At 60.4% G+C, this 22,551-nt stretch overlaps 2 protein-coding genes across 3 annotated transcripts; one reads left to right on the top strand and one right to left on the bottom strand.

Annotated features, from left to right (window-relative positions):
• The first annotated feature begins 235 nt into the window (after positions 1–235).
• MYDGF (myeloid derived growth factor) lies at positions 236–4,428 on the top strand. The gene is made up of 6 exons (XM_055707159.1): positions 236–487; positions 1,252–1,302; positions 2,032–2,093; positions 2,434–2,515; positions 3,091–3,163; positions 3,535–4,428. Exons 1-6 carry the CDS (start codon positions 251–253, stop codon positions 3,612–3,614), a joined length of 585 nt encoding a protein of 194 aa, XP_055563134.1. The 5' UTR covers positions 236–250; the 3' UTR covers positions 3,615–4,428.
• Positions 4,429–6,316: 1,888 nt separating this feature from the next.
• On the bottom strand, positions 6,317–13,913 carry TNFAIP8L1 (TNF alpha induced protein 8 like 1). 2 transcript variants are annotated; one of them, XM_055707160.1, is made up of 2 exons: positions 13,705–13,913; positions 6,317–7,781 (listed from the first exon to the last, which is right to left on the bottom strand). In XM_055707160.1, the coding sequence occupies exon 2, from the start codon at positions 7,777–7,779 to the stop codon at positions 7,219–7,221; it is 561 nt and encodes a 186-aa protein (XP_055563135.1). In that variant the 5' UTR covers positions 7,780–7,781; positions 13,705–13,913; the 3' UTR covers positions 6,317–7,218. The 2 variants fall into 2 exon arrangements, with proteins under 2 accessions (XP_055563135.1, XP_005436496.1); XM_005436439.4 differs by lacking the exon at positions 13,705–13,913 and adding an exon at positions 10,028–10,315.
• Positions 13,914–22,551: the final 8,638 nt, after the last annotated feature.

Genomic DNA, 22,551 nt, shown 5'->3' with positions numbered 1-22,551 from the left:
TCCTGAATAACCGGGGGGACTTAGTGCCAGCGCAGCCCAGCAGCTGGGAAGGCCCCTCAGAATGTCCCACAGGACATGGTGTGAGAGCACCACAGGGCAGAGCGCGGCCCCAGCGGCACTGGCTGGCGGGGGGCTGCTGTCTCCATGTCCCCTTGTCCCATATGCCGGCGGCTCCGTGTCCCAGCGAGCTCCCGTCCCCACGGCGGTCCCCAAAGGGTTAACCCGCCCGGGCTCCCTGCCCGCACCCAAGATGGCCGCCGGGGCGCCCGCTGAGCGGCCGCGGCCCGCGCTGACCCCTCCCGCCCGCCGTAGCCCGAGCTTCCTTTCCAAGATGGCGGCGCCCAGCGGGAGGAGCGGCCGGAGGGTGTGGGTCGCGCTGGTGCCCGCCGCCCTGCTGTGCCTGGCGGCCCGGGCGGCGGAGGGGCCCAGCACGGCCGACTTCGACGTGCGGCCCGGCGGGGAGGTCCACTCCTTCTCCCGGAGCCTGGTGAGGGGCCAGGAGGGAGCGGGTGAGGAGAGGGTACGCGCCTCTCCCTGGTTGGCTGCGGGGCATGTCGCTCCCGCCTCCCGCCACGGGGATTGGCTGACGGCGAGGGAAGGCGGGACGAGGAGGGGTGTCTGGGGCGATTGCCGGGGAGCCGTCGGTTTTTAGGGGCGGGGGGTACCCCAAGGGGGAGTCTCCAGAGGCAGGAGAAGGGGGTCATAAGGAGGGAGGGAGCCCAGCGGAGAAGGGGGTCCCTAAGGAGGGTGTCTGTAGCAGAAGGAGGTCCCCAAGGTGGGACAGGCTCTGTGGCGAGGAGGGCCCCAGGGAGGGAGGCTTGCCATGGAGAAGGGGATCCCCAAGGGGGGGTTCCAAAGGGAGGAGGTACCCCAAGAGGAGCGAGGGGTCGCTAGGGGGAAGGGCGTCTCAGGCGAAGAAGGTCCCCGTGGGAAGGAGGCTCGCCAAGGGGAAGGGGCGCAACGGAGAAGGAGGCTGTGGGACTCTGGGCCCCCCAGAACATGAGTCCTCACCCCAGCACCACGGGGTCCTGCTGACACCCCACGGGGGACAAGGGCTGCGCTCCACGCAGGTGTGGACATGGCTGTAACGCAGACCCCTCCTTGGTCACCCCTGTCTGAGCCTGCGGGGGGCTGCACCGTTAATGGTCCTAGGTGTCACCAGATCTCCCGTCATCGCCGAGACGTGGCTGACGGTGAGCAAGGAGAAGGGCCCGCTCAAGCGAGGCTGCTCATCGTCTTCTCCTCTTGCAGGGGGACTACACCTGCACCTTCACGTACTCAGCTCAGGGAGGGACGAATGAGGTGAGTTGGGCAGACCTTCGAGCATCTCACTTAGGCTCACTCTCTGCGGCTGCATGGTGAGGAGCTGTTTCAGGACGATTCCGTTTGCTGATTCCAAGGGCCTGGAGCTGTGAGGAAGGGTGGCTGTACCATTCCCAGGGCTGTGGGTTTGCAAAAGTCACTTACTGGATTTGCTCCCTGATGGAAGCATCCTTTGAACAGCCAAGGAAGTGTTGCTGTGGTGCTGTGGTTCGTGAGGCCGTGACATCTGTAAGGCTTCACAGATCTCTGGGCTGGATGTCTCTGGAGAACGGGGAGTGACGTTTTCATACCTCAGTTGGTAGGAAGGGCCTCGTAGGAGTAACTCCTGTGTTCTTGAGGAGGCTTGAGAGGGTTTCGCAGATTGTGTTGCTCCTGGAGTAAGTGCTGTGCAGATACACAATTTCTGCTTTCTTCTCTGCGAGTCCTGAGAGAATCAGGTTCTTTCAGCATAAAGGGAAATGAGATTTTAACTCTTCTGTAGCTACACTAATGAAACTGTGAAGGGGAGAGGGCAACCAGGCCCTGACTTCTGTGCAACACAAAGTAAAACGGACCGGCAGCAAGTGCGGTGTAGTTACGTTGTGTTGTTTCAGAATGGTTGAAGCTTGTCGTGCCGCAGCTCCTGCGGAGGTGGCTGCCTCAGGCGGAGCGGGAAGCCCGAGGCTCTCACGTACCCACATTAACTGTTTGGCTCTTTCCCCCCTGCAGCAATGGCAGATGAACATTGGAGTCAGCGAAGACAACCTGCTCTTTTCCTGCTCCGTCTGGAGGTGCGTCCTCTAACCCCAAACTCTCTGAGGGAAGAGCAGCAGTAAGGCAGGTGGGATCAGGGCCGGGACCCTGCCAGTGGCCAGGGACCGGCTTCCTGGCTGCGTTTGTCTCTGCAGGGCAGCCTGGAGGGCTCTCCTCTCCTGACAGACGCTGTGGCTGGGTGGGCTCTTTTGCCAGGCAGCAGGTTGTAAGTGCTGCGTTCCCCCCTCTCCCCCCTCCTCACTAGATGGAGCTACAAGAGAGCCAGAGGTGGCTGGGGAGGGAGGGAGCCAGGAATCCTGAGCTCATCCACACCTCCACCTCTCTGCCGATGTCAAAGGCTCTGCTTTCTTCTTCCAGGCCCCAGGGGAAGTCTTATCTCTTCTTTACCCAGTTTAAAGCTGAAGTGAAAGGAGCCAAGATAGAGTATGCCATGGCTTATGTAAGTCTCAGCTGATCACTTGGAAGCAGGTGTGTGGGAGGCTGCTATAAAACATGAATTGGACACAGAAAACATTTATTAGACATCTGTGCAATAAAATGTACTCTATCGCATCCCTAATTAGAGAGTGGTGGCAGTCAGGGGGGTAGCTGCAGGTAGGCTCTCCTGCACCGTTTTATTTCTCCTCCCTCCCTGCCATCGGTTTGCTGCTGGCTTTGCCAGTGTCGGTGACTCCAAAAGACACCATCCTGCCAGGGTGCAGTCTTGGTTTGCCTCAACAAACTTGCCTGTGACAAAGTAAATAAAACCTCTGCTGGTGCTTTTGTCTGGTCCGTTCTTCCATTTCCCAGTCTTTGGTCACCCAAAGGATACAAGTTTGTGGTGTAATAGGAAATGGAAAAATAGCCAGAGATTTTTCCTTCAGATTTCCTTTGTGGGCTTAATTCTTCCAGTCCACGTTAGTAAAACATGAATTAATTCTTTTTCAAAATGTGCTGCTGTTTGTTTGTTTGCTTTAAATACAGTAGCTTCTTGGATTGCCTCAACTGCTTAAACCTTCTTCCTTCCCATTTCAGTCTCAAGCTGCAGTAGGTGGACAAAGTGACGTCCCCTTAAAACAGGAAGAATTTGAAATCACCGAGACAACAGGTCTGTGACTGAGAGAACTATGCGGCAAGGGGGCTGGTGGGAGAGGCAAGCCTGGCTGTCCACCAGGAGATGAGTATTTAAGCTTAATGCAGAGAGGTGACAATATCTAGGAGGAGCGTGCGTGTTACGGGGTCAGGGCTGCGGTGCTCTTGAGCCATCGCTGGCAGCAGGATTCTGCAGGTCCCATTCCAGTGTAAACGTTAAATTAGCGTGGGGGAAGAAGGGGTTTATCACAACGTGCTTGTCGTGTGCGTAAGAAGGAAGTGCAATGCCCGACTTGCTGGCTTTATTGTCCTGGAAAGGAACCAGCAGGGCTGTTTTGTTCATGCCTTACCATCTGTTTATCCTGTGCTTGTTTTCTCTCTTTCCAGTGTCTCACAGGGAAGGCAAGTTCCGTTTCGAACTGTCCAAACTCATGATTGTAGCAAAAACACCCCGTGACGAGCTGTGACCCCGGGGCCAGTGTTGGGCAGGGTGTTTTGGCCGGAAGAGCATGGCAGATAAAGAGGATTACTTGTTAACTGCGGGTTTTTTTGGTTGGCCAAACCTTTTATGTTTTCCATACTGAAATGTGCTAGGGTCCAACACAAGTGGGGCTTGGAGGTGTTAAGACAGATGCATTCTGTCTTGTGTCAGAGTAACAATGTGCTTTGCAGCTGGAAACCTCCTCTGAGGCTCCTGATCTGCAGCCAGCCATTCTGTCGCCCGCTTTCTGCTTGGCTGATCTGCTGAAAATGGTAAAGCTCCCCTCAAATGGGGCTCCTTATCTTCCTTGCTAGGAAGAGCAATGCAGAAAGATAAGTGGCTGGATTTAAACGCGGTTTGCTAAAGGAAGGTTGTTAACTCTCTAGTCTCTGGAGGGGAGAGAGGATTTCTCTCTCTGCAGGCATGACAGGAGGAAATAATTAAATGGGGTGGGAGGGAGAAGGGAGGGATAGAGCTGGCCAAAGCTGTCCGACTCCTTGTTAAGTGCGGCTGCTGAAGACCATCGTTGGCTTGGCTGGGGAGGATGTTCTGGACCTGCCCTCGTGCAGGGCGCAGGTTGGGGTACCTTGACAGGGGGAAAGCAGAGCTGCTTATTCTGACACAACCCAGGAATCAAACCAAGCAACACTTTCATGTCTCAGTACCACTGCAGGACTATTTTCTACGTACAGAAGTGATTTTTTTCTTATATAGAGTAATAACAGTGGGGGAATGTGGAATTCCTTTCCTGTGTAAATAACAGTGCAAATAAAGAAATAAAGCATCGTGCTCTGGCCTGAGTTTGCTCTGGTCTGTGACTCCTGCCTGCTCCAACTGGATGCCCCACAAGTGTCTCAACCTTCGGTGTTCCCAGGAGGAACCGAGATGTCACACGGACTTTGGAGTCTGCAGAGGGTTTGCAGGGGTTCTGCCCACCTGAGAGGAGTCCCAGCACATGAGAACAAGGCTTCAGCTGTGAGTTTGTGTAACCCAGCACTGTCATGATGAGTGCTTTTGATGCCTGGTGATGGTTGTGGTTGTTGGTAGCTGCTTTGCCCGTTTTGCGGGGAGTTCCCTGGTTTTTTGGCAGTCTGGGGGTGCTTTGCACTGGGGGTTTTACAAAGCTCTCTTTTCCAGGCTGTTCCTAAATGCTTCCTTCTCTGCTGTGCAGCTTCTGGATCTGCAGATAACCTGCAGGGCCCAGGAGTGCCCCCAGTGTGCTCCGAGCTGCATTTAGGGCATTGATGTTGCACATCTCTGACATTTCTCCCTGTTTAACCAGTTGCTTGGAGGGAACCAAACTAGGGGGGAGTTGGAGGGACTTACTCCCCAGACCTGCACGGCCAGGGCTGGGGTGGGAAACCCAGGCTCTAAGATGGCTCTTCTGGCAGAGTGTCCTCTCCAGGGCTTCCCTGGGACAAAAAGGCAAGAGTTTGGGCACGAGATGAGTGTTTGCTGTTGGGTGTGGGGGAGAAGTTTCAGATTAGACACCTGCAAATGCGAAGGAAAGCTGGTGCCAGGCATTTGGCAGGTTAAGTGTGGTCCTGGGGTGTATGAAACCCTGGGGACAAAGGGAACAGCCGTGAGTCGGGGCTCATCTGAGCAGAGCTGTTTCATGCAATTAAGGAGCATCTTGCAGCTGACACCGACGTGCACCTCGAGAACAGAACAGCGAAGCGTTTCTGGCTGTCAGCGCAGCAGCCGTCGCCACCACATCCATCAGCCCCGTTCCGCTTTGCCTGCTCACCGCAGCTGCTTCTAACTCCACCGAGCTGCTTCCAGCTCCGGCTCCTCTTCAGCACATACCTCACAGCTGCCACGAGCCCGGGGGGGCTGTTCTCCAATGCCACCGCCAAAGGCCGGCTTCACCCCATCCTCCCCAGGGACCAGCACCTCGGTGTGTCTTGGCCGTGTTCTCCTCCGTGCGCACCTGTAAATGTGCTTTACCCCCTACCCTGAGCTGCGTCGCACAATTAAATTAGCTGCAATAGCTGCAGCCAGACCTATGAAATGCAGAGATAGGGGCTTTATTGCTTTTATTTAATCTTTAAGGCTGAAAGTTATCAGTGCCTCAAGCCAGCAGTGGAATGGGAGCAGCGAACGGGAGCCACGGAGCCGCTCTCTGCCCATGAGCGTTGGCAGCCTCCCATGCCTGGAGACATCCCATGGAACGGGAGGCACAAGAAGGTCGTGGAGATAAGGCTGGCTGAGATTGTGTGGTGTCTTGTATGCTAAAAGGGCAATTTTCAGCTTTCAAAGCTGAGATCGGTGTGCTGGAAGCGGGCCACAGCTGGTGTGCCCATGCTCTGCGAGCACAGCGCTTGTACAACCCATCCGCGTTGGATCCTGCAGAGGTGCCCGTTGCTGTCTGCTGTCAGGGTCACGCTTTTTTAGCTCCCACTGTGCAGCGAGGGGACAGGGGGATGCAGAGGGGCATGTGTGGGGCTCTGCACAGGAGCAGGGTTTGCTCCCCACTGGGATCCCAGACCTTTGCCATTGGTCTGTGCTGGGTTCTGCACCGTGTTTGCACCACCGGTTCAGTGCTGGCTGTGCAAAGCCGGGGCAGCCCAGCCAGCAGCAACCGCGGGTTGGAGAGAGACGTCACGCTTTAAAAGACAAACCCAGCCGCCCCCAGTGCTCATTTTGTCATTGTCAACCACCCCTCTAACAACCGCACGGAGCACCCAGGCCAGACAGGTGAGTTTATTTAAATAACTCATCAGGGCTACAGAGTTTGCTAAAAAATAACAACCATATCTCAGTCAAGGACACGTAAAATGTATGAAATCCTAGGGAGAACTTCAGGCAACCACCAAGGAAGGCGTCGGAGCCGTGACGGCGGTGCCATCGTGGGAGGCTGCTGGGGGAGTTGGGTCTGGGATGAAGGGCTGTACTGGGATGCAGGGAAGGAGCAGATCCCTCCAGCTGCCTCCCTGCCCTGAGGGACAGCTGTGTCCCTGTGTCCACCTGGGCAAGGTGGGATTCTTCTGGTCTCAAGGACTTGTCTTTTAGGAGGCCAAAGCTCATGCTCGCCTGCCAGGTGCAGAAGCTCCTTCCCACCCTGGGCAGCACAAGGTCTGGACCATGATTTGCTCCCAGTGTGCCATGGAGCTGCTGAAAGCAAACCATGGGGCTCCAGAACCCTCCGGTTACAGGGTCTCACAACCATTCAGCCAAGCAACCGCCCCCCAGCTCAGAGATACCTTGGAGGTGTTACACTCCGCGCATCTTTGGTTTGGTTTTCCCCCAGGAGGGTTACGATAAAAGTTCAAGATGAGGAGTCCAGTTCCTCAGACTCTGAGCTAAGAGCACTTGGTGGGCAAAGGGAATCAGACTGTACAGCAGGAGCCCAAAGCTCAGGGTCCCCTGGGAAGGACTCAGCCCAGCACCGCGAGGGGTTTGCAGACCCTGGGCAAGGGTTGGACAAAGATAAGAGGTTCAGTCTTTTGTCAAAAGGAGGAGAAAATGAGTTAGTGCTACCAAGGAGAAGAGGACGTCAAGCCTGGTGATGGTCAAGAGGTGTACGTCCTGTCTTCAGCCCCACAGGAGGCAGAGTCCGGCAGCGCTGCCAATGGAGCATCTTGGCCAACTCATATGTTCTCCTCCTCCAGCATCTTGTTAACCCCTTCGCAGATCCTCTTCAGGTGGGTGCGGTAGGGCTCGGACGGCCCGTAGAGAGCCGAGAGAAACTCATAGTCCGCAAAGTGATTGAAGACGTGGTTGATGCGGGAGTGAGATTTGGCCGTCAGGTGGCCGTTGACAGCCTGGTGCAGCAGGTCCCGGCACTCTGTCAGGACACCCGACATGACCCTGCGGTCGAAGGTGAAGTCTATCTGGTGGAAGCTGACGGCTGTCATGGCCAAGGTATGTACCTTCTTGCGAAAACGCTCCATCACCAGCAGCTCCTCGGGGCTGAACTGCCCATTGCGGTAGAGCACGCCCAACTTCATGACAATCTTGATGAGGTTTTTTATGATCTTCTGAGCCTCTTTGCGGTTGTGGGTGTACTCCTTGGTGGCCCGGTAGAGCTCATCCAAGATCTCGCTGCTAGTGTCATCAATGAAGACGTTGGCTATGGTCTTGGTGGCCATCTTGCTCAAGAGCTTCTTCTGGGCCTGCAGGGCCAGGTTCTTGGTGCTGAAGGTGTCCATCTCTGCAGGGGGAAAAGGCGCACACACACAGTTCAGCCCCTGCCCTGGATCAGTCTCCATCTCCTTTCCTTCCCATGCAGTCTTTTGGGAGGAGGAGGAACAACATCTCTGGCCAACAGCAAGACCAAGAGGAGCTCCTGGGTGCCAGGGCAGGTGAGAGCTGAGCTCACACCCCAGGTTTTGCTGGTGGGATGAGTTACGGAGTGTTCCCCCCTTCCTTCCCCCAAACTCTGGGGAGAAGCAATGGGCAGCATCGGGGTGAGTGAGGTGTCCCTACCTGAGCATCACCCACGCCCCTCCATCCCCATCTCCCTCCTGCGACCGACACCGCCCTCCTCCCGGTGCAGGAAGGACTCTTGCTCCACCATTTCAATACTTTTTTTCTTCCCTAAAACCTGACTCATTTCCTGCAGGGTGAGCTCAGGACAACCCAGGTGACAGCTGAGTCACCCACCGCAGCCAGCAGGGCCACGTGCTGGCTGCGGTGCTCGCCGAGGCTGGGGCAGCCCGGCCAGTTTGCAGCACCCCACCAACGTGTGCCGAAGCCCTTTTCCCGGGCGCTGCCCACCCTGGTACACCCGCACTGGCAGAGCTTGGACTTGTCCTGCTGCATCTTGGCTTCCTCCAAAGCCGATACAAGCATCACACAGAGCTGAATAATTCTGCAAGCCAGAAACCTCACCCCTCGCTCACCTACATCCCAGCTCCCCGCATCCCAGTGGGACCAAATCAATCACCTTGGGCAGATTACAGCTTTAAAAACTGCTGTGAATGAGTAAAACGCCACCAACCCTGGAGATGCATCTTGCCCCGGGAAATCACGGAGCTACAAATCATGGGGAGGTGAGAACAGCATGATAACAACCGGCTCCCGTGCCAGGATGGATGGGGAGAGATGGGGGCTGCTTATGCAAGAGCCTGCATGTGGCACGGTCAGCCTGGTAAAGCGAGAGCAGGGAAGGGATGGGATCACACTATAAATACCTCACCAGGGAGGGGAGAAGAGCTATTTAGGCTAAAGGATGCTGATGGTGTGAGGATGGATGGGGATAAATTAGCTGTAGCTATGGAGAGTCTCTCGTGTGCAGCCCCGCTGGCTATTCTAGCACACAACCATGTCTGTGCTCATCACGGGTCACCCTGCGGACCCCCTGGCCAAGTGGTCACCCCAGCCTGGACCCCTTCCTGGGATCCTCCATCCTGCTTCTGCCACCACAGAGCATACACCAGGCTCTCAGGAGCAAACCCCGGCTTCCCGTGGGGCTCCCGCTGTGGCCAAGGCTCCGTCTCACTGCAGCTCGTGCAAGAGCAATGGTGCAAGGGCAATGGTGCAAGCGTGACAGTGCAACCTTCCCAGGCATCTTCCACCCGCCGGCTCCCCGAGCCCGAGGGCGGCTGAGGCTCTGCGAGGGCGTGAATTAAGCGAGCAGTAACAGAGCCGCCGTCACTGGTGCCATGCGAGTTGCTGCATGCAGGGTTATTTACAGCCCTTAGGAAAAACACAGAGGTTTGTAAGTATTTCCTTCGATGTGAAAACATTGATTTTTGCCAGCGTGAGCTTCGAGCTGAAGCTCCCGCGCTTAATAAGACAGAAATGACAAAGCAGAGGCTGCTCGCACAGAGCCACCGGCAGCTCCCAGGCGGGTCAGGCTCATTTAACGCCAACAGCCCCACGATGCTGCCGGAGCCGAGCCTGGAGGGACGGGCAGGATGGGCAGAGGCAGCCGGCTCCATCTTCTCTCCCATGGCGGGCAGCCCCTTTCAGAAGGAGAGGGGCTTTGCTGCGGTGCCGGCACCCTGGAAGACCCCTCCCTCGCGTCCCACGGCAGCGGTGGGGTGCCCTGGGCTCCCCGCCGGGAGCGGTGCCTGGATAAATAGGAATTCCCACACCTGAGCTCTCTGTTGGGTGACCACAGCCATAAAGCGAGTGCAAACTCCACCTACGGAGCCCATAAAAAATAGGAAGCGCCGGCTCTTGCGAGCTGCCCCGCACACCCACGGCTCCCAATTAGCAACTGTAATAACAGATGAACCCTCTGCTCCCGGCACTGAGTAACACCTGGCTGCCCTGCAGCCCTCTCCTGCCAGGGACCTGGGAGATGAGCATCGCTCGTGGGGGGAAACTGAGGCACAAAGTGGCACAGGGGGGTCTTTCCTGGACCCCTAAAGCACGACCTGCTCCTTCTGCAGCGCCCATGAGCCACGTTGCAGTTCGCTTGCTGCAAACCCCCAGGAGACCCAAGCTCACCTCCCAGCACGTTTGCTCCCGCTCAGCACCAGGCCGGTTAACCCGGCACGCTCCGCACCACGCTCTGTCCCACCAGGACTTGCTGACTCAGCACCGACCGGGAGATTTCACTGGAATAAGCCATTTTCCTGCCGGGAAGGGCCCCGCAACCCCATTGTTCACTGGGGAGGTGCTATCTGCGCACGGAAGACACAAGCCTTGCCTCGACGAGCAAACTCGAGACTGAAATAAACCGCTCCGTTTCCTTCCTGTCGCTGAAGTTTCCAGCCCTGCTCAGGGCCTGGTTTTTCCCCCCACCCCCTTCTTTTTAATGAAAACACCCTCAAAACTCAGCTTCTTCTACCGAAACAGAGCAGCCGGGCGTTGCTTTCACCAAGTCCCTTCCTGCAGCGGAAGAGTGCAGCAGGGCTGTGGTCCCAGCGGTGGCACTGGGGACAGTCACAGCCGTTCTTTGGGGGGTTTCCACCCATTTTTCAGGTTTCAGGTGAGCGGGTTGGAGCTCTGAGCAGCGCTGTGAGGGCTCAGCCAAAGGCTGGGACATGTGCATGCCCTGCATGAGGTGGGATGCGGTGACATAGCCGAAGTCCCTGCCACGGGCTCCCCTGGGGACAGATGTGCCACAGCCAGGGCACAGTGACATCCCAGCCACAAGGCAGGGGAGCCGAGGGCCAAATCCAGCTCTGGCAGGGGACAGGCAGCCCGGCCAGCACCTCTGCTGGCAGGTTTGGCATTGCTCCCTGCCAGGCTGGCACCCACGAGCACCTTATCCAAGACCTGGCTGCAACCTCATCCCCCATCCCACGGGAACCCCCCCATCAACCATCTCCTGCACCGTTGCAGGCGCAACTGAGAGCCGAGTCTGGCCCTCTCGTTAAAAAAGCATCAATTAAAGCTCCTGTCTGCAGGGGGGAACACGAGACCCTGTCACCCTGCCAGCACCTGGGGCCAGTGGCACTGCCACATGCCATGGCAGAGCTGCCAGCTGGCAGCTCCTTTCTGGCGGAGGGGCCGCATCCAGCAGCGGTGCTGGCCCAGGGTTATTTCTACCTGCCCCAAAGATCCCTCACCCCCGACTGCCCCAGCGACCCGGTACCCACCAGCGGCTCCATGTGCTCTCATGCCCCCCAGCTCCCTGGGCTGAATATTTCATGCAAGAAAGCAAAAGCACTTAAATAATTTATGGGGCAGCACAGAGCAAGCCCGTGGCGCAAGGGGAGGGCTCCGCCAAGCTCCAGCTGAGTGCAGAGCCACCTCCATCTCCTTTCTCCTCCTCCTTGCCAGGGCCGTATGAATTTGTAGCTGTCTTGCTACAAGTTTGCTCCCACGCAGAAGCATCGTTTCCCCAGGCGGGGTGAACCTTTTAACGTGGCGATCTCCCCAGTCTTCCCTTCATCCTGTGTCCCGTTTCCCCCCCCCCCCCACTCTGGGAAACACCCCTGCTCTTCATCCCAGCACCCCCAGTGCCCCCCAACCCTCAGCCAGACGCTGGGGGGTGGATGGGATCCCGCTGCTCTGCCCTCCATCCCGCGGCATCGCTTCCCACCAGCTCCCCGTGCCTTGAACTCTTATTAATTAATTAAACCCTGCTGCTGTGCTGGATTACAGGAGACGGGTCGGAGTGGTGGCAGGGCAAGGGGCTGTAACTAGAGAGCCCGACTACCGTCACCGGTCACCAGCCCGTGTCCCCCACCAGCTGTGACCCCTGCAGCTTCCAGACCCCATTTTACCAGCGCTGAGGTGCTAGAGGAGGAGGACAGACGCCTGCCACCTTGTGCAACCCTCGCACGTTGCCATGGGTGCAAACAGCACCCAGAGCCGCCGGGGCTGGCGCGTGTGTGCCAAGCGGGGTGAGGCCAGGGAGGAAGCCACTGAATAAACACCTCGCCTGAGGAAAAACTAATTTCTTGGCAAAAACCCGCGGCCACCATGGCTCCTCGAGGCTGCGAGGCTGGAGCAAGGAGCGGGGATGCTGTGGGGAGCGCTGGCATCGCCGCAGCCAGGCACTGCTGAGTGGTTGCATCTTGCTCCGCTCACACCCAGTGTTTGGGCCAGCGGTGCTGCCAAGTGCTCAGCCATGTCCCCATCATTGTCCCCACCATCTCTGGGATCTGCACTCTCCTATCCCATAATCTCCTTCCTGTAGGTGCCTGTGCCAGACACCTGCAGGAAGGAGCAGAAGCTTTTTGGTTTCTCCTTTGCACCAAATCCAGTGTGCACCAATGCCTGGGAGCGCCGATCCACCCCAGCAACTCCAACGTGCCTGTGCAAGGAGCCGGGCAGCCCATCCGAGGGGGCTCCGGCGATGCCAGCCCCGGGCGTGGGTGGTAAATCCCACCGGCGCTTCCCGTCTGACGGTACCACATGGGAACAGGATCCTGGCACACGGAGGGGTGCTGACCTCCCCCCGGTGCAACCCTAGGGTGCTGCCTGGTGCTGATTTGAGACGGGGGAGCTGAGCCGGTGCTGTATCAAGGGATCCCCTGGGATTACCCTGCCCGGCGGGGAGGCAGCTGCTGCAGGGAGAGAGGAGGAGGAAGGGGGGGTTATTTTATGGAGAGGAGGAGGAGAAGGAGGAAGCGGGGGGTATTTTGGAGCATCTGTCTCGCCTTCCATTTCCTCCTTTTCTTTATCGAGCTGCTCTCTCCGGCAGCAACTTCCTTTCTCCTTCGCTCGGAGCAGAAGAGGCTCAGGAGACTCATGGGGAAGTGGAAAACGGGGGGCGGGGGGGTGGGGTGGAACAGGCCAAACTGCCATCCGTCTGCGGAGGGGGCCTCGGTGCATCACATGCTTCCTGCCCCGGGACCAGCGAGGACAAAGCTGCTCCAGGAGGGAAGAAAAGCTCTACGGGACAATTTGGATCCAATGCTGGGCTTGGGGTTGGCCAAAAATATTTATGGTCCAAACCCTTCCCCGTTTCAGAGCTGATAAAGCCTTGGGTGGTGGGAGGTGGGAAGTTTTACACCCAACTCTGTTCCTCCAGGCGGGACCTGGCCTTGCCAAAGGGGTTCATCTCTCCGGGAATGGAGGAATTTCATCCTCCCGAGCGCAGGGGCCAGGCAGTGGCGGGTGCAGAGGAAGGATGGGGCACGCGGAGCCCAGTGCTGCCATGGGGCATCGCCGCTGCCCGCACGTGGGCTCCACAACGACCCCATGGCAGGGGGGCTCCGGCACCTTCTCTGGGCTCCCGTTAGCTGTCGCCCACCGAGCTCCCGTTACCCGGCACCCACCGGAGCTGACGGTGGTTCAAGCCCCCCCCAGATTTCTCACCAGTTTCACGGCTGATCGCCCCTTCCCCGTGTTTTACCCACCCGGGGAAACTGAGGCACGGCCAGGGGCTCCCGGGAACAGCCCCGGGCTCTGCCCATCCAGCAGCTCCGGCCCCTCGGTTCGCTCCCCCGGGGCTCCCTGGGGGCCGCGCTTCCCCGCAGGATGGGGGGGGGCGGCGGTGCCCGGTGACACCGGGGGTGGAGGGGGCCCGGCCGGTGCCCCGAGGGGGTACGCCCGCCTCCCGGGACGAGAGGCTTCGCCTCGCTGCCGGTCCCGGAGCGGGAAGCATGAACGGGGCCGGGACCGAGAGTCCCCGCCCCCAGGGGCCGGGGGACCGGGGAGAACCGGGAGGACCCCGGGGGGGCCCGATCCGGGCAGCGCTGCACCGGCAGAGCCCGGACGGCCCTTACCTGCTGCCTGCCTCCGGGGAGCGCGGCGCCGGGACCGGGGCTGCTCCGGTGCCCGCGGCGGGACGGGGCAGAACGGGGGCGGGACGGGGCAGGGTTCGCCTCTCCCTGTCCGGGCACGGCGGTGCCCCCGCAGCCGGTGCCCGGTGGCCGGTGCCCGGCGGGTCCGGGCCTCCCGCCCGCGGCTGCTGCGAAGTCCCGAGCGGGGCCGGGCGCGGCAGCGGCGGGGGCGGGGCCAACGGGCGGCGCCAGCCAATGGCAGCGCGGGGCTTGCTACGAAGCAGCCAATGGCAGCGCGCGGCAGGGGGTCCCCCGAGGGCGGGGGCGGGACGGCGGTGCCGCCGGGGGGTCCCGGCTGCGTGGGCCGGTGCCGTGAGCGCGGCGTGGGGCAGGGGCGGCCGTGCCGTGACGGGGTCTCCCTCGGGCCTGGGCGGGCCCGGGGGGGTGACGGGGACCCGGGGGGTGAGTGGTCACGCAGGGTGAGAGGGTCACGCGAGGGTCACGCGTGGAAACGGCGTGGGATGCTGGCCGGGCGCCGGGGCGCTTTTGAGCACGAGCTGCGGAGGGCTCCGGTAGACCGGGCTGAGCGTGGACACCACCGGGGTGTAGAGGCGGGGGAAGTGTTCTTGCAAAGTCCTCCCTTGCCCACGCGTGGGGGATGCGCCACGGGGATGTGGCACCTGTGGGAAGAGGGACACGGCGTGGGGGTCCAGTGCCGGTGTCCCTCTCCACCCCGCTCCCACCCTTCGCCGGCAGCAGCATGGGGCCTGGCATGGCACTCGGGCCTGGGGTGCAGGCAGCTGCTGTGAGGGTGTCCCCAAACCCCCAACCCCCGCCCCCCCCCCCGACCCCATCCCACCCACCACCGCCAGCACAGACCGGGGACCATCCTCTCCGCCGCTTGGCCGGGGCAGCATGGGTGGGGGGTGTTGGCAGCCCCCACCGTGGGTGCAGGGCTGGTTCCCCACCAGGAGGTTATGGGGACCCCCCCAGCTGGGCAGCCCGGCCCCTCTGAGCCCTCTGGAGCAGTTCTTAGGCTGGGGTCCAGCAGCTGTTTGGGGGGGGTGGGGTGGCCATCAGCTTGTCCCTGTTCTGGGGACCCCCCAAGCCCCAGAGTCTCCCCAGCCCATGCTGGCGTAGGCACTGGGGTTGTCAGAGCATCCTCATCCTTCTCCTGCCACGGTGGGAAGGAGCCCCTGAGCAGGATCCTCATTCCGAAAGGTGGCATTAAACACATTAAAGGGGGATTTAGAGCGGATTAAAAGCTGGATTAACCGGAGCCTTGACTTGAATCTTGGTCTCATGCAGCAGCTGGGAAGTGAACCGCAGCCCCCTCCAGCCCTGCCATCCCCCCACCCCACAGGGGTGCCCGACACCCCACTGCTGCTGCCCCTGAGGATTTGCCCCCAGCCCCACGTTGTTCCGAGCAGCCGGAGCAGCTGTTGCCGCCTCCCGAACAGTTGCAGCATCAACCTGCCCGGCATAAATCACCCTCCCGGGCTCATCTGTTCCCGGTGGCCACTTGCAGTGATGGGAAACAAGCCATTAGCTGGCAACAGCACGGCATGGGCCAGCGGGCTAAGGGGACAGTGACAGATTGAAGGGAAAGGGATGAATGTAGCTGGGGAAGCCCTGGCAGAACATGGTGGCTTCCCATGGGCAAGGGCAGCTTCTGCCCAGCAACGTGTCCCCATCACTGCCTGGCACCATGTCCCCATCACTGACCCATCCTTGTCCCCATCGCTGCCCTGTCCCATGTCCCCATCGCTGCCCCATCCTGTGTCCCTATAACTGCCCTGCCCTGTGTCCCCACTGCTGCCCTGTCCTGTGTCCCCACTGCTGCCCTGTTCTGCACCCCCATCACTGTCCCATCCCATGTCCCATTGCTGGGGGCGTCCCTGCAGCCCCGGCTGCCATGCCCACTCCACTCAGGCCGTTGCTGAAGGTGCTGCAGAGGGTGACTGGCTGGGCTGGGCATGTGGGGTGCACCCTGCTCCCGCCAGTACACCCCCAGTGTGCCCAGCATGCAAAGCCCCTCTTTCCCATCTCCAGCCCCTCCCTGGGAGCATCTCGGGGACAGTCCCCTGCATTGCACACCTCTCCACCACACCACCAGCCCCACAGTGGGACCCCAAACCCACCTGGGGTCCCAGCAGCGGAGGGTGCTGCTGGGCTGGGGGCTGTGCCAGCAAAACCCCATCCCTGCGGGTGGCACCGGCCACTGCTGGCATGGATGGAGCAGCCATTGCCGATCAGCAGGGGATGAGAGCTGGCGCTGCAGAAAAACAGAATAAAAAAGAGAAGAAACAGGATCTGGGCCAGCTCGCGTGCTGCCTCTCTCCCCCCGTTCCTCCTCCCCTCCTTTCAGTGAAATGAAATGGTGCTTTGCAACAGCTCCTCTCCTGCGCGCTGAGCATCGCCCGGTGCTCGGGGAGGTTGCACATCTCATCCCACTCCCTCTCGCACGGCACATCCCACCCCGAAGGCCAGCACACGACCCGTGTCACCAGCCCCCACTGCTCCCCACATCTGTGCCCTTGGCTGGGTGCAGGGGGGCTCCGCTCCGGGCAAGGGGGGAACATTCTCAGAGAGGCAGCGCTTGAATAATTCACGAGAGCGCAGCAAGAGAAAGAGGAGCTGCTGCCTGCTGGGTCACAGAGGCGTGCTGGGAAGGGCACGGAGCCACACTCTGTCCTCCCCTTTGGCCCCAGTGTCACTTTGTCACATCGCTTCAAGGACCTGTCTCCATCAGCCTCAAGAGCAGATTGCTGGTGGCACAGCCCAGGCTCCAAGGAGACCAGGTCCCCAGGATCTCCCCAGCACCACCAACCTCCTTTGCTGAGCATGGCCAGCCCATGGCTGTGCCAGGGGACAGGGTGTCCCCAGCACCCATGTGGCCCCGGTGGGATGGCACATGCCAGACACCAGCAGCTCCTGGGACAGGGGATGGCATCGCTTCCCATAAAGCCCCTATTGTCACCAGGGCACATGCAGGGTGGGGAAGCACCCTCGGTGGGGGGTGAATCCCACAAGCCCTTCCCGTCACCCACATTTTGCATTCCCATTGCTCCCCTCCCATGCCCTGCGCAGCTGTGTCTCGCCACAATGGCCCCTTCTTGCCGCATTACCGGCACCGACTGCGCTGCCTCAGCCCCTTCCTCAGCACCGACCTACCCTGCTGGCAGCCAAGGTGGAAAAATTCATCCCAGTAAAAAAAAATAATCCGTCCTGGCAGCCACCAGCTCCAGAGGAGAACGGCAAGCAGGGGATGCTCTCCCTAGCACGCACCGGACCACTTATCCTGGAGATGCACTGGGATATTTAGCTGGCGTTGCATGGAAGGACAGGGAGTGTGGAGCTGTCATGTAGGGGTGCTGGCAGCTGTGGGTGCAGCACCCAAAGGGTGGCCGGCAAGCCTGCAGGGCTGTCCTAAAGCCATGGGGACAGGCTGTGGCTGTGGCAGGACCATCCAGCTCCTGCATCCCCGGGGAATACGGGGTGGATGATGCTGGGACAGGGGTGAGGCTCATCCCCGCCTGGCCCAGGGCACCCAGGGCAGAGAAACCACCGTGAAATAAGGATCCCTTGGACACACAGATGTGTTTTCTCCCTGCCCTGACACTGCACCCGGCTCCAGCAGCCTCCAGAGGTGATTTTTCAGGAGGTGCTGGCTCACTTGCTCTCTCCTCGCTCCTCTGGACGCTGCACACAAAGCCAGGGCCCCTCCTGAAAGGCTGTGTATCCCACCTGAGGCAGCCAAACCCTCCGGGGATGGAACCAACCCAACAAACTTCATCCAGAAGGAAATAAAAATAGACAGAGCTCGGCACTGCTGCGAGCATCCCAATGGCATCAGGGTCACCAGGACCACCCTGGCAGGACCCAGGCTGGGGTGACGTTAACTTGGGGCTGATAATTAAAGGTGTTGCTTCCACGGCAGCCATGGCTGGTCCCTGGGCTCCCACGAGTGCTCACCATCACTAATTACAGCTGTATCCCAGTCCCACGTTCCTCTCGCAGGGGTCTGGGGCCAGCGGAGCCCCTTGCTGGGCTGGGAGGGTGCAGAGTCCTGGTGGGTCCCCCTGAAGGGCTTGTGCTTTGGTTTGGAAAGATTTAAGGAGCTGCCGCTGTACGGACCAGCTCTGCACAGGGGGCTGCATCCGTGGGGCCAGACCCAGGCAGCGGCAGGGCAGAGTGCAGCCCCCCAGGGAGGGGGTTACATGGGGATGCAGGATCCACTGAGCTGGAAGGATGAGACGAAGGGTGCTTGGTCACAGGGTGGGGGGCATCTTTGGGGTGGTGGGTGCAGCCTGATGGGAGATGAAGGGTGATGGGGCTAAATGCTGATGGGTGTCCCCAGGGGTGGAGCAGGACTCAGCCATATGGGTGCACCCCAACATCACCTTGTCACCACGCACTGGGGGAACACCAGGGGATGGTCCCCAACCCAGGGATTTAACCCCTTTTCTCCTGGTGCTCCTTTTTGCTGAGCCCCCCCTCTCCCAGATGCTCTGGGTTTCATGGGTCCCCACAGGGCACAGCCCCAAGCAGGACAGTCCCTGCCAAGGCACCCCTGCCACCCCTCCTGGTGCTCGCCCCTCCCCTCCCTGCACATCTGGCCCCCATGCCACAGCTGAAGCGAGTGCCTTGTACCTCTGTTTGTTTGTTCACAGTACAGTGGCTGCAAATGCTGAGAGTCGTTAGATAATTAAAACTTGGTCGGAGCTGTCATCAGCGAGTGTCGCTCCTCCAGAGGCTGCCAAGTGCCCCTGTCCTCCCAGGAAGGGCTGAAGGAGGATGCTCTGGGGAGACACCCTGGGAAAGGGGTTCCTGTGATTAGACACCCCCGTCCAGCAGGAGGTGAAACACCATTTCCATCTTGGGGACACTGTGCTGCGGCATGTCACCGTGTCACTGCCTCAGTCTATGGCGACCCACTTCTCTAGGCTCCCTAGCCCCATGAGGGGCTGTGAGGCTGAGCCCTGGCTGCTTCATTTGGGTCTGGGGGCTGCTAATAGGGCCCCCCGGTGCTGGGCTGAGCTGTGCCATGCCATGCCGAGCGGAGCCGAGGGCCCCAGGCATGCTCTGGCTGTGCTGCCCGGGACAAAAGCAAATGTAGGTTATACACAAAGTGATGTGGCTGCCGCACACGGAGCCCACTCGGCTGCACCTGGGGGGGACTGGGGCAGGCACCCACCATGACCTCCTGCTGCAATTAGCTAATTGCTTTGTATTTCTGCGTGGGGGCTGGGGGAGATGCTATTATTGCTCCCCGCTGCACTCTCCCTCTGCTAAAGCCACCCCGGGGGGACACCATCCCCTCTCTGCCTGCGTCCCGTGCTCCGCTGCCGTGCTGGCGGGATTCGGCTTAATAACCTCAGGAGAGGGAGCACGTTACCCCCCAAAACCCGCTGTCCCCAGCCTGGCTGGATGTTCTGTCCCTGAGGTCACCTGCTGGGGACGATGCTCTTAGCACCAGGGAGAGATCTGGCTTCTCCCCATCTTTTGGGGGTGCCCTGCTGCACCCCAAGGCTTTGGAATCCTTCATGGCCAAATTCTGCCCAACCCATCGAGTGGGAACTGGCAGGATCTCATTCAGGTGGCATCTGGGGTGAATGTGGGAGGCTGGGACATCATGACAAGCCTGCATGACAACTGACCATCATCAGACAGGGAGGGGTCCTTCTTGGGTCGCCTTGCTGGGCAGAGGGAGCCCCAGTCTTTTGGGTGAGGACAGTGAGGACAGGGGGGCATAGGGGCAGGCAGGATGCTGATGACATCAGATGGTGGTAGAGAGGGGTCCGGGCAGGCAGCACAGAGGCTGGTTGGGGTGTGGAGAGGAGGAAGGTGGCCCCATGGAGCCGTGTCCCCAGCCTGTGGCCACAAAGCCTATCTTCCTGCTGGTGACATGCTAACTGACAATTCTTAATCAAGTGTATTATTAATTAGTAGAAGAAACTGGCTGCTTAATCCTCCCCATCTTTGGCCAGGATTGGAGCCGGTGTTTTATGCTAACAGAGCCTGTTATCACGGCGCAGTCGGTGGCGAGGCCGGGGCTGCCAGGAGAGTGCCACAGCACAGAGCTGTGACCGTGGATTTCATCAGACAGAACGTTTGCTGGAGCCGCCTGCACCCCACGCCTCCGCTGCCCCGGTGGGTTGCCATGCCAGGGCCCGCCAGCCCCCCTGCGCTGGCCCAGGGCATCCCGCAGCCACTGGAAAGGGATGGTTTGCATCCATGCTGCCATCCCTGGGCTTTGGTGACAGCCTTACCTGCCATGTACGTTGGCATCCGAAACCTATGGGATTTCACCCCAAAAAACTGGGTGTCACCACAGGATGTGCCCTGGCACTGCGGGATGGGCAGCTGGTGGTTGGGCAGCCATCTGCTGAGTGTGCCCGTGCCATCTGGGCTGTGCAGGTGGAGGTGACATGTGTGTCACCAGTGCCACACGTGTCCCCAGCTGGGGGGGAGTGTTGCACCAGTAGCCGTGCCACGGGGGACGCAGAGTGCTGGGGACCAGCCCTGAGCAGTGCATCACCCCGACCATGCCCACAGGGATGTGACGCCCCCCAGGAGGGCATATTCAACCATATGTCAGAATTGTCCCTGCTGTCCCCAAGACTGGGGGTCCCGGCAGGGCCATCCTGGGGCCACTCACCTGCCAGATTGCGGACAGGCAGGGGGGGCTGGGGACCAGCTCCTCCATCCCCATTTGAGCTGCCGCCAGAGCTGTCCTCACCACAGCTGCTGCCGTTTGCTGGATCCATCCCGCGTCTCACTGCCTTGCCTCAGCCATCTGCCGAGATCCCCTTGGCCGGGGGGTGCGGGTCTGCTCCCCAAATCGTACCCACAGTGCCAGCCCCCCAGCATCACCGGGGTCCGCATCTGAGGGTTTTGTTTGCCATTTGCCATTTTTGAACAGACGATTTAATTTTGGTCCTCATCCCTTCCAGCGCCGGGCTGGCTTACCCGCATGGCTGTCAGAGATTTCCCATCCCTAATTAAAGCTCGGCGCGTGTGGTGGCGGTTCCCTGGGGATGCTTCCTTTGCCTCCCCATTTCCCGTCAAGATCAAGGGGATAAACCAATGTTACCGGGAAAGTTAACGCTGGTGGCAGCTGAGGGAAGCGGTGACAAGCCCTGAGCCGGCAGCAGCCGCAGCTCCGGAGGCGCATCCCCTGCCAGCGTTGCCTTGGCGCCTGGTGGGATGGCAGCAGGGGCTTGTGACACGAGTTGGGCAGGTCTCAGCCCAGCAGGACCCCCGTCTACAGCAGCTTACTGTGGCCTCCCTGGGTGCGTGGTGTCACAGGCCAGCAGGGTCCCCTGGCTGGTGTCCCCATGCCCTAAATCTGGCAGGAGGGGAGGTTTTGGGGTGCCACAGTGCATTCCATCAGGGTAGCACCGCTCCCCTCCTGCACCCTGAAATGTCTGAGGGCACCCCTCGGACCCCCGGCAAGGGGCTCCCGGGCTGGCACCTAGCCTGGCGAGCCGGGAGTGTGGAGCTGCCTCCGCGCAGGCAGCCCTGCCTGCACGTGCCAAGCGCCAAACCCCGGGCACCTGCACTCGCTGCCGGCTGCCAGCCAGCTGCCCCAGCACCCTGGCACCAGCACCACGGCACCAGCCGGGCTTTGGCGGGGGGAGGCACAGCACCCGAAAAGCCACCCACAGCCCCGCGGGGTTATTTCCCAGGCCTGGCGGGGGGACGCGTGTTGCAGGCAGGGATGCTCCCCGCTGCCTGGCACGGCTGCTGCCTGCTTAATTGCGCTGAAAGCACAACAGATGGCAGAATGGCTTCAAGATGTTCTTTTGCAACATTTTGGTGCTGCTGGGCTTCTTCGCTCGCCTTTCTCCAAAACAGCTCCAAGGAGGAGGTTGGGAAGAGTCCTGGGGGTTGTGGGGGTGTGATGGTGACCCCAGCCGCGGTGGCCAAGCAGGGGGACCCAGTGCAGCCGGGGAATTAAAGGGAATTAAAACATTTGCTGGCCTCACACTGCACGTCTTTCTTCCGGCTGTAATCCCTGGGTGTGCTGCCCTTCCTGCCTGCACCCTCCGTCACCTGCCCGCTGGTCCCAGGGGACAAAAGCCCCTTTGCGGCGGCTGCCATGTGCCCGCAGCAGCTGGCAGCAGCAGCCGGGGCTGGGGGTCACCTCCATCCCAGAGCAGCATGGCCCCAGCCAGGGCTTCTGTGCCATGGGGGGCTGTTAACAGATCTCATGGCTTCTTCCAGCAGGGCAGGGTCCTGGATGCTGCTGCTGGTGGGAAGGATCTGGCCCCACTGCCCTCATTGCAGCCAGTTGCAGGTCCCAGCCCCGGTGGTGTCACCACGTCTCCGGCTGTGCCACGCTCCCCCACTGCGGCACCAGGGCCCAGCACCCACCGAGCACCCTGGGATGGTGGGTCACCCCCACTCCAAGCCTTGATGGTGCTGGGCCCCATCTTGCGTGGCTGTGCAAGGCTGGCACCCAGCATGGCTGTGCTGCACCGGCACCCAGCACCAACAACTGGCACCCACCCCTGGCACCCAGCACGGCTGTGCTGCACCCACACCAGTTACCAGCACCAAACACCAGCACCCAGCCTGGCTGTGCTTCACTGGCATCCAGCACCAGCACCCAGCACCCCACCCTGGCACCTAGCATGGCTGTGCTGTACGAGCACCAGTTGTTACCGGCACCCAGCACCCAGCCTGGCTGTGCTGCACTGGCATCCAGCACCAGCACCCAGCCCTGGCACCCGGCACCCAGCACCCAGCCCAGCTGCGCAGCTCCTCCACCTGCCCCCCCATCCCCCCCACCCCGCAGCACACAGGGAAGAGGTGTATTAACACAAGGCTTTGATGAATTATTTA

The sequence above is a fragment of the Falco cherrug genome, chromosome 4, assembly GCF_023634085.1.
Source record: "Falco cherrug isolate bFalChe1 chromosome 4, bFalChe1.pri, whole genome shotgun sequence".
NCBI lineage: Eukaryota > Metazoa > Chordata > Aves > Falconiformes > Falconidae > Falco > Falco cherrug.
This window is presented reverse-complemented; position numbering and strand designations above follow the sequence as displayed.

Coding starts and splice junctions, on each gene's coding strand:
- MYDGF (XM_055707159.1), top strand. CDS start 251: ATGGCCGCCGGGGCGCCCGCTGAGCGGCCGCGGCCCGCGCTGACCCCT. Junction 2,094..2,433: donor TTTTCCTGCTCCGTCTGGAG/GTGCGTCCTCTA, acceptor TTCTTCTTCCAG/GCCCCAGGGGAAGTCTTATC. Junction 3,164..3,534: donor TGAAATCACCGAGACAACAG/GTCTGTGACTGA, acceptor CTCTCTTTCCAG/TGTCTCACAGGGAAGGCAAG.
- TNFAIP8L1 (XM_055707160.1), bottom strand. CDS start 7,779: ATGGACACCTTCAGCACCAAGAACCTGGCCCTGCAGGCCCAGAAGAAG.